Below are 19,372 nucleotides of genomic sequence, written 5' to 3'. Positions count from 1 at the left end.
TAAATTTTTATTATGGAAGCCTGACTCCCACCTGCTGTTTCCTCAGCCGTTACCAGCATTTTGTTGGCCCTGGGGGCCGGTGAGCAATGCGTCATTCTTCTGTATCAGGGTGACCTTTAAGTATCAACATTGAAAAATTTATACAGATAAAAAAGACATTACAGAACCTCCAAAACAGAACCTTCTGCCCCAGGCAGTTGGGCCTCCGTACCGTGAGTTTCAGGTGGCGGAGCTGGGGGCCTGGGGCCTGCCCTTTCCCGCCCCTAACATCAGTCTTAGTTTGTGAGGGAAGTTGGACCCCAGCACCTGGCTTCTCTGCTCTGTAGCAAAGATAGATGAGGGGAAAGTGCAGGTTGGGGGCAGCAATCCTGAGTCTGTCCCCAAGACTTGTACTCAGGCTGGAGCTCTGGGCCAGCTCATGTCCCCACTCTGGGATGCAGCTGGGGCCACCAGGCTGGAGCAGAGAGAAGCAGCTGGAAGCGGGTCCACCTGTCCTGGCTGGTGTTCTGGGATTTAGTGTCAGACCACAGCTGTTGCCCCTCTCCTTGGTGCACTGCAGCAGAGGTGGGAGGGCCGAGGGGGCAGAGAGGAGGGGTGGGTCTTCAGCATGTGCGAAAGCTGCCGTGGCTGCTGCTGGCCTGTCCAGAACCTGCCTTCACATGCCGGATTCCGATGGCCTGAAGGCCTGGAGGGGAGGGAGCCAGTGAGGCCTCAGCTGGCAACTGGGCATCCCCAATTCCCACACCCCTGCCCAGGCACAGCCCCTACCCGAGTTTGGTGGCTGGTGGCAGACGTGGATGAAGTGAACTCCGAGTACTTGTTCCTAGTGACCAGGCAGGCCCACTTCCAGTACTCCTCCCTCACCTGTGTGGCCCAGGTGTCAGGTTAGGGGAGGAGTGGCCCAGGCCTCACCCTTTGCCCTCCACCCCAGCCTGGCCCAGGGCGCCACACCTTCTTGTGGAGCAGGCAGTGCAGGAGGAAGAGGAAGAAACCCTGCAGGCAGTTGAGGATGGAGAAGATGTAGGACAGGACCCAGCTACGTGGGCTGAAGAGGAACAGGCCGAAGACCCAGGTGCAGCCCAACACAAAGAGCTGGGCCACTGCGGTGATGGTCAGCACCCTGGGGAGGGGAGGGCAGGGTGGGCCAGCTGCAGTGGGCGAGGCCAGGCCTCCTGCCTCCCCCTCTCACCCTAGCCCCCCCTCCCCTCCAGCTCTCCCTCTGCTACAGCTCCTTCTCTCACCTCGCCTTCTTTAATTTCTTCATGTCTGGGTTGATTTCAGAAAACTTCTGAGTGAGCTTCCAGACAGTAATCACGAAGATGACAGCATTGCACTGGGGAGGATGCATGGAACTCCGATTAGGGCACGCCCCAGGAAATCACAGGGAGGCGGGGTTGGTCCAGCAAGGGTACAGTGAGGGGCCGGCTCTCTCGGGCTTTGAGTGGGTGTGTGGGGAGGGTAGTTACCAGAACGATGAAGGTCACTGGTCCCAGGAAGCTCCAGAGGAAGCCATGGGCCAGGTCCAACCAGCAGCTGTGTGAGAGGAGAGGGGCCCGATCAACGCCTCCGGAACGCCAGGCTGGAGCCATCCGGAGGGGTGTGGGCCACCCATGCCCCAGGCCTGCCACACTTACTAGGAGATACGGCCGTAGCCCTGGCTGTTGAGAGCCGCCGCCGAGACAGCCGCCGAGACGCCGACGATGACGCCAGGCGTGCCATAGCCGATGAGGCAGAGCCAGCGCGTGCTCAGACCCTGGCCCTGGAACACGCGCACCACGAGAAAGTAGAGCTCCACGCCCTCGAGGCTCATCCAGCAGAAGACGGCCAGGAAGAAGTAGTGCAGCAGTCCTGCCACCAGGCGGCAGCGCAGCCCCACCTGCGGGGTGGAGTGGGGGACGTCAGCGCGGGGCGGGGCCGGATGTGGGCGGGGCTACGCGCTGCCAGAGCCAGTCTCCGCTAGAGTCTTCTGGGTGGGCGGGACCCGGAGGGTGGAGGCGGGGCCACGCTCTACTAGATCCCCTCCCGACAGATCACACGGGCAGGCGGGGCCAAGACGCGAGTGGAGGGGGCCGCGGCCAGGTGGGTAGGCGGGGCCCGAGCTCGGGTGGGCGGGTCCAAGCTCTTGGACAGCCCCGCCACCCTGCGCCTTGGACGTGAGAGTATCCGGGACAAAGTTTTGCGCCCATAAAGCTAGAGTCGGCGGGGCCGGACCTCGGGGAGGGGCGGGGCCGCAGACCTTAGGGCCGGTCTCCGGGACTGAGTCTCGGGGCCCGGCCGGGCTACAGCCTCCGGGGCTTCGCTGCCCAAGCGCTCAGATGAAGGCCGGGCCCCCAGGGGGCGGAGCCTTACCTGGCCGCCCTCGTTCTCAACGCCGGCCAGGAAGATAGCGGAGCCCACGAAGAGGCATATGCAGAGATGCAGGTGCACCGTGGTGCGCGAGCTCTGGATGGGCCGCACCAGCAGGAAGGTGAGGATGCACAACAGCAGGCAGACCAGCGACAAAGCCAGCCCCACCTTGGTGATCAAGGCCAGCTTCGGGTCCTAGAGGCAGGACATGGTGGGCAGGATTCAATCCGGGCCATGAGGCCTTTCTGCCCTCACGGATCCACCACCCAGACCCGCCTGGAACCCATCCTGCGGGACTCTGATCAACCAGCTCGCCTTCAACATCTAAACAAGCCTGCCTCTCTCTTCCGAAATAAACCCTCCCACGGGAATGGCAGGGATTCCTAGTTCTCTTTGGAAGGTTTCCTGCCCCCACTACTGTGGCCGGCCTCCCGCCTACTGTCCACCTGACTGCTCTGGCAAAGGTCCCCAGGGCAGCCTCCACTACTGCTTCCCTCTTTTCTGAAACTCAGACAGGCCCACTCCCTGACCTCATCTCCTGCCCATCCTACACCTGGCCACAACTATCAGCTCACAAGCTCCGCACCTCTGCACTTGCTGGGCCTTTGGCCTGGACCACCAGCTTCCTCTACTCTGCCTGGCCAGACCCAGTTATCCACCCTGGCCGGGCATATGGTGGGTCCCGCTGAGACCACATACGTAACAGCTGGTGTGTGGGGGACATCAGAGGGGCCCTGCCAGAGCTGGACCCTGCAGTGCCAGGCTGCTCAGTTTAGGCGTTGGGTCCTAGGAAGCCCTGTTAGCACAATGGACTTCGGCAAGGGAGAAAAGACCTGGCAATCTTCTCTGGTAAAGACTGCAGCTTAGAAAACCCTATGGAGCAGTTCTACTGTGTTCTATAGGGTGACCATGAATCAGAATCAACTCAACAACACAGAATAACAAGGGAGCCCCAGGGAGGGGAATGAGGCATGGGGCCACCTGAACTGTCCAACCATACAGACATATTTGAACAAGCAGTTGCATGAGCCCACTGAGAACCAGATGGCTGTCTCCCCTGCACCGACCTTCTCACCTTCTCTGTCACTCTCTAAAGGCGGTGCCTGGGCTGCTCACCTCCACATTGTAGTGGGCCATGAGGATGGCAAAGCTGCTGAGGTGGCTGCACTGGCAGGTGGTGCTGCCATTCTCGCTGCCTAGCTTCCAGCAGCCTGTGGTGGCCCAGTGCCCACCCCTGTCGTTGTCACCCTTCCAGAAGGCACAGATCAGCTCCTGCCGTGGCCCAGGCGTCTCCGGCTGTGGGTGGGTGGGGCAGTCAGAGAGGTTGGCCAGCGCCCACCCGTGGGTCCTGAGCTGGGAGACTGGGCTTGGGAGGGCTGCTTTTCCTTGACAAGTATTTACGTAATACCTACTGTTGGCCCGCCCTGGGGCACAGGAGTGAACGGAATAGACAAAAATCTCTGCCCTCTAGGGGCTGACATCCTGGGGAGGAGATGGATGAAAAAGAAAGAAACTAGAACCTGTGGTAAAAGGAGAGGAAAAGTGCTATGAAAAGTGAAGGTGTAGGGGAAGTGTAGCAAGTGATTACAGGTTGTCATTTTAAATAAGGAGGCCAGGGAAGGTCTCGATGTGAAGGCGACATTTGAACAAGGACTGGAAACAGATAAGGGACGGAGACATGTAGCGGAAGAAGAGTGTCCCAGGCAGATGGAATAGCAGGTGCAAAGGCCCTGAGGTATGTTTGAGGAAGGAGTAGAGTGGGCGAGGGGCAGTCTGGGAGGAAGTGGGGAAATGAAGGCTGCAGAGGGGCCACTGGGGCCTTGGCTATGGGGTGAGCAGGAGGGTTGACCCTGCTCCCAGCCCGAGGACTCACGAGATGGGAGAAGGCAAAGGTGACAGGAGAGTCGAGCTTCTCTGTGTTTGTGTTGCTCAGAAACACGGAGTTGACAGCTGAGAGGACTTTGAGCTGGGCCCCGTGGACCGGGTTTTCATGGGTCTCTTCCAGCTTAGCTTTCTTCGAGGGCTCCATATCCAAGGAGGCGTTGGCCAGCAATCTCTTCATGTTCGGGCTAGAGAGGATGCCCACCACAGTGTGGCCTGGGGAACAGACAGACTCACTGCCTCCTCCTGCCCTCCCTACTCCCCACACACCCTCCTCTGTCCTAATGGGTAGAATCCAGGCTCAGCCAGCCCTACTCTGATGCCTGGAGTCCCATGAAATGGGTCAGTGCCCAGTTAGTACATATTCTGGGTCTCACCCTGGCCTTCTCCCCAGAGGCCCCCTTCCCTGTCCCATGGCTACCTCTCCTTACCATGGCCATCACCGGAGTCCTTGTCTTGAGCTGCCACAGCCCATTTGAGCTGCATCCGAGCATGGCTCTGGCCCACAATAACGCTCCTGTTCCCGTCCTTCTCCTGCTTCTGGATCATCAGGGAGAGCTCTGAGGGGAGAAGGGCTGTGACTAAGGCACTGAGAGCAGGATGGGGCCTGGGGCTAAGCCAGGGGAGGACGAGGCCTCACCTGTTTTTGAAGGGGAACGGTAGGTGAAGGAGGGTTCAGGCAAGGCCTGGGCCAGGGTTCTCAGGACTTGTTCGAGGCCCAAGAGCAGGTTTGTGGCGATGTGGTGCTGAGTAGAAGGGTTCAGGTCCTCCAGGTCGCCGGGAGCCTCCAGCAGCTCATCCAAGTACATAATGAGTTTCTGGGGGGTGATGGGTTACAGAGCTGCTGGGTCACTGGACCCTGAGTCACTGGTCCCAAAGGACCCTGATCTCACTCCCCACCAGGGGACAGATTGGAAAATCCCCAGGTTTCCAACACAGGGGAATCATCGAGACATTGCAGTAACCAGAAAACAAGTAAGGGGATCAGGCCTGTGTGCCCGTACATGCAACAGAAAGTAACCTTTATAAGCTGCACGCCAGGTGCTGTCCAGTATGGTTGCTCCCTGTGGCTTTTAAGCACTTGAAATGTGGCTGGTCCAAATGGAGATGGGCTCCAATTGTAAAATACACATCAGATTTCAAAGACTTAATCCAAAATGAAGAATGTAAAATATCACAATAATTTTTTTTTATATTGGTTACATGTTGAAATGTTCATATTTAGGATATATTGGGTTAAATGAGGTCTTAAAATTAATTTTTCTTGTTTATTTTTACTTTTTAAAACATGACCACTAGAAAATTAAATTTACATAAGTGGCTCACTTATTTCTATTGGACATCACTGGGCTTAGTACCTATGCTAATACATATATATAAAGCTTGCTTCGTGCCAGGGTCTGTTCTTCTGTCCTATTCTCCTGTTGGTTCACTAAAACCTTTACACCCACGCTATGCACCATTTTCATGTCTGTGTTACAGATGAGGAACTGAGGCCCAGAGAGGGGGAATCATTTGCCTAAGGTCACACAGCATGAAGTGGCAGCACCGGGATTTGAACCCTTGCAGCCGAACCCCAGAGATGGTGTTCTTAACTACTCTGCTCTGTTTCCATTATGCTACTCGTGTGTGTATGTGTGCATGCGCATGCATGCACACGCATGTCCAGGTGGGTATGCATGTCTGTGTTTGTGTAATGGGGATATATGTGCTGTGTGTATATTGTGCATATAGACACATTTGTCTTTGATCAAAGACCCCTGCTTGGGCTGAGGGCGGTCTCCACCCACACTGAAGCATCCCCCAGCCACCCCCAGACTGTCCTGGGGTCCCCCCAGTTCTCGCCCTTACTTGGATAGTCCTCTTGGCCAAGTCTGGCTTGAAGTCTCTGTCCAGATCCTGAACTTTGTCAAAGAAGCGGGAGAGGCTCTGGGGAGAGGAAGCCAAGGGGGTCAGAGAGCCCAGTGGAGGGGCGGGGAGGAAGGGCAAAGGGGCAGAAGTTGTGCGGAGGGATTTTCTGCTTCCTGGGCCCGGCTCCAGCCACTTACCTGGCTGCTGTTGACTTCAGAGGGCCGGGTCCAGGAGGGGAAGTGCATCTCTGTGGGGACAAAACACAATTCACTGGGTGGGAGAGTATGTGTGTGTGTGTGTGTGTGTGTGTGTGTGTGTGTGTGTGTGTGTGTTGGGGGGGTCTGGGATCAGGTCAGGCCAGGTACCTTTACACTTGGTGGTCATTTGGTTATCCTGGAACCCAGGTTTGGGCGTTGTTATGGATTGAACTGTGTTCCCCAAAATAGGTGTTGTAAATCCTAACACCTATCCCTGCCCTTGGTTACAATCGCATTTGAGAATGGATTGTCTTTGTTATGTTAATGAAGCAGGATTTGTATAGGGTACGTCTTGAGTTAATCTTTTTTGAGATAAAAAAGAGATTAAAACAAGTCAGCAGAGGACAGATGGGGTAAGGTAGATGCTAAGACCAGGGCTTCAAATTTGCTGGGTCTAGTTTGAACCATTTCTAACAAGTTCCCTGCTGAGAACTTGCATTTCTAACTAGTGCACAGGAAGTTATACATAAGAATCACCTGGGGATCTTGTTAAAATGTAGAATTTGCATTTGTACTCCAGATATACTGAATCAGAATCTACATTGAAACAAGATCCCCAGGTGATTCTTATGTATAACTTCCTGTGCACTAGTTAGAAATGCAAATTCTCCGCAGGGAACTTGTTAGAAATTCAGATTCTCAGCAGAGGTTTGAACCAGAACTAACTGGTTTGACACCGCCATGGCCAAGACACACGGAGATCTCCAAGGAACTAGAAAGCAGAAAGTGAAGAGACAAGGACCTTCCTCCAGAGCTGACAGAGAGAGAAAGCCTTCCCCTAGAGCCAGCACCCTGAATTCAGACTTCTACCCTCCTAAACTGTGAGGAAATAAATTTCTGTTTGTTAAAGCCACCCCTGTGGTATTGCTGTTATAGCAGCACTAGATAACTAAGACAGGCGTCAAGCCTCGGTGGCAGTGGCGCTTATATTTCCTGACTGCAGATGTAGCGGGTGGAGCTGTGGCACCCATGCTGTCCGGAGCTGCACCTGTTCATGTCTGGGGACACAAGAAGAGGGTCAGGCCCTGTCCCAGCCCAGGTCAGTTCCTCTCTCTTCTGAGTGCCTCACCCCTTTCTTCCTCGTATTAGTCTACTCATCCCCCCATGAGGTGATGCCACCTGGTGATGGCACAACCCTGAGTGGTGGATGCGGTGGGGATCATGGGAGCGTGGACAGGCCTGACACGAAGTGAATGAGCCCTTACAAGGTACATGTGAGACACTACTGAAAGACCTTCATCACAGTCAATAATTAGCTGCTGTCTTGGGGTCCCCAGGGAACCTCCCCTGGATACCCAGCTCCTTCCCAGGCATCCTCCATATTTTTTCATACCTAGTCTCAAAGGGGTTGAGGCCTGGCCCAGCAGGGAACCCCAGCACTCATTCTGCTTGGTTGGTGTGGGTGCCCTAGAATCTGTGATCAGATGTTTTGACTGAGGGTCTCCAGGATGAGGGATCTAGCTCCGTACCTTCACAAATGGTGTTGTTAGGGCCATTGGGTGACCCAGGTATCGGCTTCCAGCCAGGTCTGCAACGGCATTTATAGCCACCCACGGTGTTGAGGCAGTGGGTGGTGTCGTGGCACGGGTTTTGCTTCAAGGAACATTCATTCACGTCTGGGGACAAAGGCAGATCAGGCCCTGCCCAGCCTGGCTCAGGCCTCCCCTTGACTCACCACACCTACTTCCCCATCTTCCTACAGTTCAGAGCCCAGGACCCCACCATTATTGAAAGTGCTGCCACCTGGTGACCTTCAACTTCAGTCCCAAAGCACCTTATTGTGGCTTCCACACAAGATGAGTATAGCAGGGACCACAGTCCCCAGACCCAGTTTATGGGTAGTAAAACTGAAAAAGCCAGGTGGGAAACTGATTCATGGGAGCTGGACTTCCTGACTAAGGACTCTCTCCTGTTCTCTCCCCAGCCCTGCTCTGACTGGGGAGAACCAGAAGTGGCACCTCTCTCTACTTTGCTTGCATGAAACAGATGAGGAAGGTCTGGGGGGTGTTCTCAGGGGCAGGGGGCTCTGAAGGGCAACCCCAGTTCCAGAGGCCTCTGTCCTGTCCTGGGACCTTCTGGTGAGGCAAGTCCTTGGGCAGGGCCCCGGCAGGACCTTGATGTTATAGGAACCTGAGAATCTTCTCCTGCCTCCTTGGGCTGTGCGACCTGCCTCCATCCATACCCAGTTATGGACTGAATTGTGTCTCCCCGAAATCTGTGTTGTAAATCCTAACATCTATGCCCCTGATAATCCCATTTAGGAATGTTTATCTTTGTTATGTTAATGAGACAGTAGTAGTGTAGGGTGTGTCTGGAGTCAGTCTCTTTTCAGATATAACATATTGCTGTGGCCTTGATTCCAACTCAAAGGGACCCTATAGATCAGAGTAGAACTGCCCCATGGGGTTTCTAAGGCTGTAAACCTTTACGAGAGCAGGCTGCCACATCTTTCTCCCACACAGTGGCTGATGGGTTTAAACCACCGACCTTTTGGTTATCAGCCAAGCTCTTTAACCACTGCACCACCACGGCTCCTCCTTTTAAGATATAAAGGAGATTAAATAGGCAAGCAAAGAAGGAGAGACGGGGAAGAGAGATGCCAAGTCATGTGGAGATCTCCAAGGAACTGGGAAGCACAAGCTGAAGAGACAAGGAGATTCTTCCAGAGCCCAAAGAGAGAGAAAGCCTTCTTCTAGAGCCGGCGCTCTGAATTTGGACTTCTTGCCTTCTGAACTGTGAGAAAATAAACTTTTGTTTGTTAAAGCCACCCCTGTGGTATTGCTGTTATAGCAGCACTAGATAACTAAGACAGGCGTCAAGCCTCGGTGGCAGTGGCGCTTATATTTCCTGACTGCAGATGTAGCGGGTGGAGCTGTGGCACCCATGCTGTCCGGAGCTGCACCTGTTCATGTCTGGGGACACAAGAAGAGGGTCAGGCCCTGTCCCAGCCCAGGTCAGTTCCTCTCTCTTCTGAGTGCCTCACCCCTTTCTTCCTCGTATTAGTCTACTCATCCCCCCATGAGGTGATGCCACCTGGTGATGGCACAACCCTGAGTGGTGGATGCGGTGGGGATCATGGGAGCGTGGACAGGCCTGACACGAAGTGAATGAGCCCTTACAAGGTACATGTGAGACACTACTGAAAGACCTTCATCACAGTCAATAATTAGCTGCTGTCTTGGGGTCCCCAGGGAACCTCCCCTGGATACCCAGCTCCTTCCCTGGCATCCTCCATATTTTTTCATACCTAGTCTCAAAGGGGTTGAGGCCTGGCCCAGCAGGGAACCCCAGCACTCATTCTGCTTGGTTGGTGTGGGTGCCCTAGAATCTGTGATCAGATGTTTTGACTGAGGGTCTCCAGGATGAGGGATCTAGCTCCGTACCTTCACAAATGGTGTTGTTAGGGCCATCGGGTGACCCAGGTATCGGCTTCCAGCCAGGTCTGCAACGGCATTTATAGCCACCCACGGTGTTGAGGCAGTGGGTGGTGTTGTGGCACGGGTTTTGCTTCAAGGAACATTCATTAACGTCTGGGGACAAAGGCAGAAGATCAGGCCCTGCCCAGCCTGGCTCAGGCCTCCCCTTGACTCACCACACCTACTTCCCCATCTTCCTACAGTTCAGAGCCCAGGACCCCACCATTATTGAAAGTGCTGCCACCTGGTGACCTTCAACTTTAATCCCAAAGCACCTTATGGTAACCTCCATACAAGATGATTGCAGCAGGGACCGTGGACCCCATACCCAGTTTATGAGCAGTGAAACTGAAAAAGCCAGGAGTGAAACTGAGTCATGGGAGCTGGATTTCCTTACTCAGAGCTCTCTCCTGCGGCCAAGGTTACCTTTCTCAGAACCGGTAGTGGCACTTTACTTTGTATGCATGAGACAGGTGAGGAAAGTTTGGGGGTACTGTTAGAGGCAGAGGGCTCTGCAGGGCAACCCCAGTTCCAGAAGGCCCCTGCCCTGTGCTAGGACCTTCTGTTGAGGTAAGTCCTTGGGCAAGGCCTATAAATCTCAAGAGAACTGTCCCATGTAGTTTCCAAGGCTGTAAATCTTTACAAAAGCAAGCTGCTATATTTTTCTTCCACAGAGCGGCTGGTGGTTAGCAGCCGAGTGCTTTACCTACTGCACCACTAAGGCTCCTCCTGTTTTCATATAAAGGAGATTAAACAATCAAGCAAAAGAAGAGAGATGGGGAAGATAGATGCCAACCCACATGGAGATCTCCAAGGACCAGGAAGAAGAAGCTGAAGAGACAAGGACCTTCCTCCACAGCCGACAGAGAGAGAAAGCCTTCTTCTAGAGTTGGCGCTCTGAATTTCTGGGTTTGAAGCCGTGCTTGTGATATTTCTGTTACAGTATCACTGGATAACTAAGACACCCAGGTTCCAGTCCAGCCTCACACACGTCTTCCGGGGGCTCTACCTGTGCACTGCTTCGGGTCTCCTGGTTTGAACTCAAAGCCGAGAGGGCACTGGCAGGTGTAGCTGCCCGGTGTGTTGATGCAGATGCCTTGGCTTTTACAGAGTCTGCGGTTCTGCCGACACTCGTCCACGTCTGCAAGGGGAAGGAGAGGATGGGGGAGACCTGCAGCCATGGGCAGCCTTCAGGGCTGCAGACAGGTGTGTTTCCCAGAGCAGAAGCATCTGTAAGGCCGTCTCCTCCCCACAAGCGGGCCTTTTCTGATTCACACGGAGGCATCTGTGGGAAGTGTGGTGGCCCAGATGCTTTAGCCCCCAGTGGGGTAGGGGGATCCTGGCCTTCTGTGTCCTAGCCTGAGGAGATGAAGCAATGCCAGGGTGGGCTTTCCTGGGAATGAGGCTGGAAATGCTGTTTCCCCCAGCAGACTCTTTGCTCCCTTGGTGACCTTTGGCCTGATTCCTCAGGGCAGCTGCTCTGTGGCGGAGCTCTCTTTGCAATTCCGGCAACCCTAGCTGGCCAGCATGTTCTCATCCACGCCAGCTCTGAAACTGCAGCTCCCAGGAGAAAGACCGTGGCTCATACCCGAGCCAAGACGATGCAGGCAGACTGCCCCCGCACAAGGGCACCAGGCCAGCGTGGGCAGCCCTGGGGCCAAGAAGGTGCCCCTTCCTGATTCCCACAGAGGCACCCTGTGGACTTGACAGGAAGGGGGTAGGTGAAAGCCACGTCTGAGTGGAGAATCCACATCTCACTCTCGCCTCCCATCAGTGGGGCTCAGCCTCATCTTTTGTCCCGAGTGGTCTGGCCCCCACACATCTGGTTGACATTCTGGGAGAGACTCAGCCCGGGAAATGGTGCTGAAGACATCCTCTCTGCTGTCTGGCCTTGACAGAGCCTCTGTTTCACCCAGCTCTCCAGATGGGGGCGGGGGTCAGTTTCACATTGACTCCCCCCGCCCAGTATCCTCCAGAGCTGCCACTCAGGTGCCTGAGCCAAAATTATTTGGGAGGGTCAGGGCAGAGCCTTGGTCAGAGAAATGGGGCATAGGCTGAGCATGAAAGGGAACGGGGTACCAGCAGGCTCTTCTCCCAACGTGGCCTGTTGGCCAGGGGACAGTGGATCTGCCCTTGAATCTCCCACCTCCTGTGTTTTCAGAGGATGCCCCCGGGTTTGTCATAGCCCGGGGGGCCAGAGAGTGTGCTGGGCTTGGCTGAGCACAGGATGCCCAAGAGGGAGGCTCCTGTGGGCAGATGGGAGTGGTGGTCCCGCCCCGTCAGTCAGGACAATGGTGAAGAGAATGGATATATCGCTGGAACGCACCACATGGCAGAGGCTGTTAAATATTTTGAAAGCTACACCTTTTGTTTCATGCAAATAAGATGTCAGATGGGCAGGGCGGTGTTTAGAACGTTTGGAAGTGGCCCTCTGATGCCAGGGAGAAGGTCTGGGGAGAGAGGGTGCAGCCCTGGCTCTGATGCCTGTCACAGGCCCCACGAGCTGTGACACGGTGGACGTGCCCTTGGGTGTGGTTGGATTACCCAGTAAGCAAGGTATGCACAGGCTTAATTGTGCTTACTTACGAATCTGTTGTACACAATTTCACCTGTTTTTCACCACATCTTTGATGTGAAATTGTGCACTACAGGTTAGCAACCATTGCTGTTGAGTCAATTCTGACTCATAGCAACCCTATAGGACAGAGTAGACCTGCCCCATAAGGTTCCCAAGGAGCGCCTGGTGCATTTGAACTGCTGACCTTTTGGTTAGCCGCCATAGCTCTTAACCCCTTAACCACTACACCACCAGGGTTTCCGCACAATTAAGCCCATGCTTACCTTGCTTACTGTAACCTGGTGTGTACCTTGCTTACTGGTTAATCTGCCCCTGCCTGAGGGGTGAGGCTCTGGTGGAGCACAGAGAGGGCTCGGGTCTGCAGTCCACAGGCTCTGCTCCAAGCCAGCAGGATCCTCTCCCCGTCACCCTGTCTTGAGGTCCGTGGTAGTCCCTCTCTGACCTCTCCCCTGCCCATGCATGTCTCTGCCTGAGCCCCTCTCAGCTCTAGCCTCTGTCTAACACGGCAACAATAACCACCCCCTTTCCCTGCATGTGGGGGCCTTGAAGCAGTGGGTGGGAGGCCCCACCAGCCCGGACACATGAAGAGGGGTCCATGACCATCGTGTGCAGTTGCTCAGGTTGTTCACTGTATAGGGTACTCAGCAGAGGGGACAAGTGGGGGCTGAAAACCAGCCCACCCTCTATTCCCCAAACACGTCTGTGTCCGCCTTTTGCAGAGGAGCCTTTTCCTAATTCTTGAAGGCTCTGTTGTCTGGCCCAGCTACATCGTATGGGGCAGTGTCCACCCACAGGGCTCAGTATGTGGATCAGCAGTGCTGCGTCCTCATTCCCAGCACACAGACTCTGCCCTGTCCCCTCGTCTCTCTCACCAGGGAGGCTCTGCACCTACTCACAGTGCGAGGAAGGGAGGGCCTGGGACCAGGGCCAAGGGCTCCTTTGTCTGCACAGGGAGGGTCTGCTGGACCATCCTCAGAGTCCTCAGTGGGGATGTGGATCCCCTCCCCGCTTCGCTCAGCTCCCCACCACGCTATCTGGACTCTGTACTGACTCCCTCTCTCTGGGTGAGTCGTGACTCCTGTCTGCCCACTGCTGACTCCCACCTGCCCTGCGGATGCCTGAAGCCCCTTCCCCCACCTAGCCAGCTCCCCCTGGAAAATGGGTGCAGCCTCAACCTCGGCCTCCTGTGAGACACCCTGGAGACGGCTTTTTCAGCCATCACTGATAAGGCACTTTCTGTGAGCCAGGTGCTGTGAAGCCCTTTTGTGATTTCATTTACCTTCCCAGCAATGCTACCCTTGTCTGCTCCCTTTTACAGGTGGGTAAACTGAGGTACAGAGAAGCAAAGTAACTTGTTCAAGGTCACACGGTTAACAAAAGGCAAACCTGCTTTTGTTTTTATCTTTAAAAAATTTTAAACGGAAAATTACAACAATATTATCCCATCTCAAATGTGAACATGCTTTATGAGTAAGTATCCTGGCCACTGTCACACACACACAGCTGTCAGGTGGCAAAGCCAGGATTTGGACCCAGGCACCTGGTCCCAGGGTCTGTGCCTGTGGCTGTCACACCAGCTGCTTCTGTGCTAGTGGGGCAGGCCTATAGTACCCCTGTCGCATCTCACACCTGAGTAACACACATGTAGCCAGGTTCCTGTCCCTGGAGGCTGCAGGAACAGCTCTGGAGGAGGGGCTAATGGAGGATGGTGGGAGTTCTTACCTTGACACGTGTTCTCACTCTCATTCCTGAACGTTTTCCCCCCAGAAGCAAGCTCGTATCCTGGGACGCATGTGCAGTAGTAACTCCCCTCCACGTTTTGGCAGTCGGCTAATTTTCCACAGGACACTTTCGCGGGTGGTCCACACTCGTTGATGTCTGGGACACAACCGGGAAAAGTCACCTCCTATAGATGTGAGTTTCCTCAGGGCAGACACCCTACCCCCACTTGACTCCCCAGCACAGCCTGACACTTAATCAATGTCTTTTGGGAAGAATAAGACTCAGGCTGCATTGCTGTGCCTCGGCTGTGGCTTGAGTGAGCCATTCCTAAAGGCCACTTAATCGGCTCGGGCTCATCTCAGCCTTCTGGCTGGCACCCTGGATTTGGACACGGTGGGCAGTGCCAAGGTGGGGGGTGGATAGGAAGCTCCGCACCCCCCTTCCCAGTCCTCGAAGGACAAGCTGTGGTACTCCTGATTGTACAGCTCCTCTCCAGGAAGCCATATTTATACACCTCTTATCTTTCCAACTCAATAGCTTTTCCCGTCTCTTTTCTCTGCTTTTGATGACAGTCCTGAGGTTAAGAGCTGAGGTGCCTAACCAGCACCATGTCCGCCTCTGGCACTGGTGATGCCCCACAATCTTGGGTGCACCCTTCCACCACCCCAAGCCTCAGTACCGTCACAGGACTCCGCAGGGCTGATGATGCTCTCCCCAAGTGGAGAACTGAATCCTGGGTTACAGCGACAGGTGGTGGCACTGTCACATGTGGAGTTTGGGGGACACCAAGAGGCACAAGAAGCTGTGGGGACAAAGACCATGGTCAGAAGGTGAGGGCTAACAGGGGGCTGGGTGGACAGGGTGGTTCCATAGGAGAGAGTACTGGGGATGGGGGACAGCACAGAGCCCTATCCTCCCAGGCTGAGGGTGTGGGGTGGGGATCTGGGCCCCTCCCCAGGCTTGGACTGTGGCAGCATTGCTCCCGCAGACTCACCCCTGGGTGCACCCCCTCACCTGTCTGGGATCCGGCTCCTGATAGCATCAGCAAGAGGCAGAGTGCTGGAACAGAGGGAGGGGGTTCAGGAGACACATTTGAGGGAAGGAGGCTGCTGGCCCTTCAGGCTGGGGCCCTGTCCTTGCTCAAGGAGATAGAGTGGGTTGCCCCTCCTTGGGCTCCAGGTGGGTGTCAGAAAGTACAGGATGGTGGAGGGGCCTGAGTCTGCAGCTGCCTGCTCCCCTGCCCTGTGGGCTGCATGGGCAGTGGTTCAGAACACAGACTGGAGTTAGGTCAAATCCTGGACCTTAGGTAGGTTTCCTGAATTCTCTGTGCCTCCGTTTCCCCTTCTGTAGAACGGGGATGATGATGGGGCCCACTTCCTAGAGTACTGTAAGAAACAGCTGCGTGAATGCTGCCTGGTGTGATTTCAGTGTTTACCATTATCATAAAGGAGGGGTTGACCAGGTGTTCCCTTGGATCCCCCTCCTAGGTTGTTCCACAAACTCCCTCCCTCAAAGGCACACACAGGAAGGAGCACGCACATCACACCCACAACACACACACTTGATCTGTCAGCCCTGATGTCCCATCTCCGAACCTGTTGGTGGCATTGGTGGCATTTCACCGAGCTCCCCCACCACAGAAACACTCTCTGGGCTCTCACAGAACAGGGGCCCCTCCCTGCTGCTTCCTCAGAGCATGTCCTCAGAGAATCCTCCTCAGGCCACCAGGGACTTTGGAGGTGGGACCTCCCTGCCATTCAGGGTTCATCAGAGAGACAGACAAGGGGATAGAGATGGGGGAGAATAAAGGGGGCGGTGAAGGAAGGGAGGGAGAGAGGAAGGTAGAAAACCAATGGAGAGAGATGGAAAAGATACAGAGACAGAGTGAGGGACAGAGGAATAGGAAACCTACATACAGAAAGACAGAGACAGGGCGGATGGGACAGTGAGACACCGAGAGATAGATAAACCCAAAGTGACGCAGAGAGAGAGGGGGAGACAGACAGAAAGCGACAGAAAGAATCAGAGAAAGGGGGGTGGATAAAACTGGGAAGGGGAAGGGAAGGAAAGAGAGAGGAGGCCGGCGCCTCAGCAGCAGGGGTGTGCGGGGTGGCTTGGGGAGGACATCTTATCTTGGCCAATCTGTGAGCGCTTGGAGGCATGCGACCCCAATAATGCATAGAGACCCGAGGTGGGCCGGGAAGGAGGGTGTGAGTCACTTCCTGGGCAGAGGGGAAGGGCTGACTCACAAGCTAGCCACCCTAATTCACCTCCTGGCGGCGGGGGGGGGGGGGGTGGTCTCTGGGGAATTCTCTGGTCGGTCGGTCGTGGTGAGCTTGGCTGTGGGCAGGCTCTATGTCCAAGCTCAGGTTCCCCTTTGGCCGGTGGAAGGCTGAGACCCCCATCCAGACCCCTTCCAGTGGGGGTAGACTGAGGCACGGAACACCCCAGCTCCATACAACCCCCAGCGCCTCCTACACCATCAGGACCCCTCTCTTCTGCTCTCTGGCCACAGGGCTTGGCTCTCTTCCGCTCTCTGGCCACAGGGCTTGGCTAGTTCCCCCTCCGCTGGGACCATTTCCTTTTTACAGGACACCACAAAATGACCTTCCCTCGAAGGATGAGACCTGGGCTGATATGTCCCCAGCTCCCAAAGACCTAGATAGCTCCTTTAATGCTCAGAAACAACCTAAGAGGTAGGGGTTGTGTTTGTGTCCATTTTACAGATGGAGAAACTGAAGGTTGCATCCCAGAGAAGGCTCAGAAAGAATCAGGTGAACATAGGGGGCTGGGGCAGGTGGAAACTGAGGGATGGAGGTCCCCAGTCCCTGGAGAGGGCTCCTTGATACCCTGTTCCCTTGGCCTGCCCTTGGCTGCACTCCTCATCCCAATGCTGTGGCCAGGCCTTCACCTTCTGGGGGCTTTGGAAGTCGCCCAAACAGAAGCAGGGAGAGGAGCTGCCAGTTTGTCCCTTCCCAGGCACATCTGGTTTTGCATTTCCAGCAGAGCCCTGAGTGGGGTGGGCAAGGCACCCTCTGTTTTCCCAATTAGATACCTGCTTAGGGACCGTGGGGTGGGAGTGAAGAAGTACCCCCTTCTGCTCCTTCTGCTAAGGACCCCCCTAGGCTAGCCCAGGCCTGCCAGTGTCTTACCCAGAGAGAGTGAAAAAAAAACAAAACCAAACTGTTTACTTAATTCTTATAGTGAGCCTGGAATAGCTTGTATATTAACTCACTTAAACCTTAAAACAAGTGTATACGGTAGAGGTTGGTCTTGCCAATTTTACAGATGAGGGAAGTGAGGCTCAGGGGAGTCAGTGACTTGGCCTCGGTGACAGTCAGGCAGGGTCTGAACATAGCTCAGAAGCACCTGGAGGCCAGGCTTTGGCAACATCCTGCGCCCAGCACCTGTCCTTGGCTACTGCTCCCTCCCCTAAGTGTGCCCCAGGACTCCTGTCCTTGCCCAGAGCAGCTAACAGGGCACTGAACTCACGCTGCTGCTGCCCCAGCCCAGCGCAGGGCTGCTGTGCCCCAGATGCCATTTCTTCACTTTCTTTGTTGCCCGGTTGCTCGGGCAACAGGCTGCCTGATAACCGTTACAGCCACCCTGGGTGGGGCGGGAAGGGAGGCTGGGGAAGTCACAAGAAAAGTCCAGTCCAAAGCGCCAGCAGAAAAATCCCCTCAGCCCTCCACTGAGTCCTGGCCACATTTGGGGGAGCAGGAATGGGGAGCTCTGGAGTTGCCCTGCCACCGAGGCAGCGGGGGACTGACTGGGCGTACCCCACAGTGGAGGTGTCCCATCCCCAGCTTTCCGGCACACCCCTATATTAAAATCATCTGCCTGCAGAGTCCCAGCACTTACTTTTTGCCCCCTTTCCCTTCCCCTTTGCCTCAGTTTCCCCTCTTAGCCTCCAAACGAGCCCCAGTGAGAGCTCTAAGACCCTTCTAAAAAGGGGAGCGGGCTCCTGGGAGCACCCTGGGGTTCCTGCCAGGCCGCTCCCCATGTGCCCGCAGGTCCGCCTGAGCATGTGGCTTCCTCCGCAGCCCTGGAGCTGCCAGGGTGCCTCTTGTTCTTCCTCAGCCAAAGGGGTCCTCCCGGTCCCACGCCCCTCCTGGTGGGGCCTGGAGTTCTCACCCAGAAAGGCGCCGAGGTGTGGGCCTCCCATGGTCTGCGGGGAAGCGGCTGGGGCAGGGCCGGCCTGTGTCCCGAAGGCTGGGCGGCTGTGTGGCTGCCTGCTGGGAGGCTGGGTTTTTATGAAGGGGGAGGTGGCCCAGGGCCCTCCCCGGAACTGGTGGGACAGCTGGAAGCTGACAGGAAAGTGCAGTAAAAACACAGCTCCAGGGTGCGTGCGCGCGCGCGCGCACACACACACACACACACACACAATGGGCTGGAACCTAGCCCTGGCACAGAGGCGCAACCTGCTTTCAAATCCTCTGCCTGCGGTTCCGCCATTTGAGTGCCTGGCAAACTCTCTGAGCCCAACGCCCACTTGGCTCTTCTCCTTGGTGTGGTGGGCACTGGAGGGCTTAGGCTGGGCAGGGACCACATCAGAAACAGCTCCCAGCCCCCCTGCCCTGTGCTTAAACCCTTGACATGACTGAGTCGCCATCTGAACTAAAAGCACCTCCTCCCCTTGTTTGCCAGATGAGAAAACTGAGGCACAAAGAAGCCACATCCAAATTGAGGAGTGGGGCAAGGGAGAAAGGTTCTTCATTGGTTTGAGGCAGGCACCAAGGACCCTACTGGTTCCTAAGCTGGCCTTTCTGGGTCAGCTTTTCCCCCACCCATGAGAAATCTGTATTTCAGGGGCTGTTGGGTATTGCAGTAATCAACAGAGAATCACATGATAGTTGTTTCCTTTTTGAATAAAGTATATGACTGGCTTGTCTCTCAAACCATCTAATAATAATAATAACAAAAGCACTATTTTTGATAAAGCCTTTAATCTGCACAGACTTTACCTATTTTAACTCTCTCCTCCAAACAACCCTATAAAGCAGGTATGATTAGGAGCCCCATTTTATATGTAAGGAAACTGAGGCACAGGCAACTTGTACAACTAATAAGTTGCCCAGATCCATAGGTAGGAGGCCGGGCTCCTGAGTCCCTGCCACAAGCCCAAGGAGAAAGTCTCTGTTAGGTACTAATGTGTCTTTAACACCTCGGTGACATTGAGGCTTCATGGGCGATGACGCCCAGCAAGAATTCAGATACCTGGTTTGATTTTCATTGCATCAATATTTCTTTTAAAGTTTACCTACTATTTGGGGCAATGAGAAGGGTCTTCAATTAGGATGCTGGTATAAAGTTGCCTTTTG

At 55.0% G+C, this 19,372-nt stretch overlaps 1 protein-coding gene across 5 annotated transcripts; it reads right to left on the bottom strand.

Annotated features, from left to right (window-relative positions):
* Positions 1-12: 12 nt before the first annotated feature.
* Positions 13-18,293, bottom strand: ADGRE5 (adhesion G protein-coupled receptor E5). 5 transcript variants are annotated; one of them, XM_049877110.1, is made up of 20 exons: positions 18,186-18,293; positions 15,066-15,110; positions 14,731-14,853; positions 14,052-14,207; positions 10,761-10,892; positions 9,719-9,865; positions 7,805-7,951; positions 6,276-6,325; positions 6,079-6,156; positions 4,868-5,045; positions 4,659-4,787; positions 4,220-4,443; positions 3,463-3,642; positions 2,350-2,541; positions 1,635-1,876; positions 1,467-1,533; positions 1,242-1,333; positions 952-1,120; positions 769-864; positions 13-685 (listed from the first exon to the last, which is right to left on the bottom strand). In XM_049877110.1, the coding sequence occupies exons 1-20, from the start codon at positions 18,214-18,216 to the stop codon at positions 656-658; spliced, it is 2,508 nt and encodes an 835-aa protein (XP_049733067.1). In that variant the 5' UTR covers positions 18,217-18,293; the 3' UTR covers positions 13-655. The 5 variants fall into 5 exon arrangements, with proteins under 5 accessions (XP_049733067.1, XP_049733069.1, XP_049733068.1 ...); XM_049877112.1 differs by lacking the exon at positions 7,805-7,951; XM_049877111.1 differs by lacking the exon at positions 10,761-10,892.
* Positions 18,294-19,372: the final 1,079 nt, after the last annotated feature.

The sequence above is a fragment of the Elephas maximus genome, chromosome 3 (genome assembly GCF_024166365.1).
Source record: "Elephas maximus indicus isolate mEleMax1 chromosome 3, mEleMax1 primary haplotype, whole genome shotgun sequence".
Classification (NCBI taxonomy): Eukaryota; Metazoa; Chordata; class Mammalia; order Proboscidea; family Elephantidae; genus Elephas; species Elephas maximus.
The sequence above is the reverse complement of the archived record's forward strand: the minus strand, read 5'-3'. Positions and strand labels throughout refer to the sequence as shown.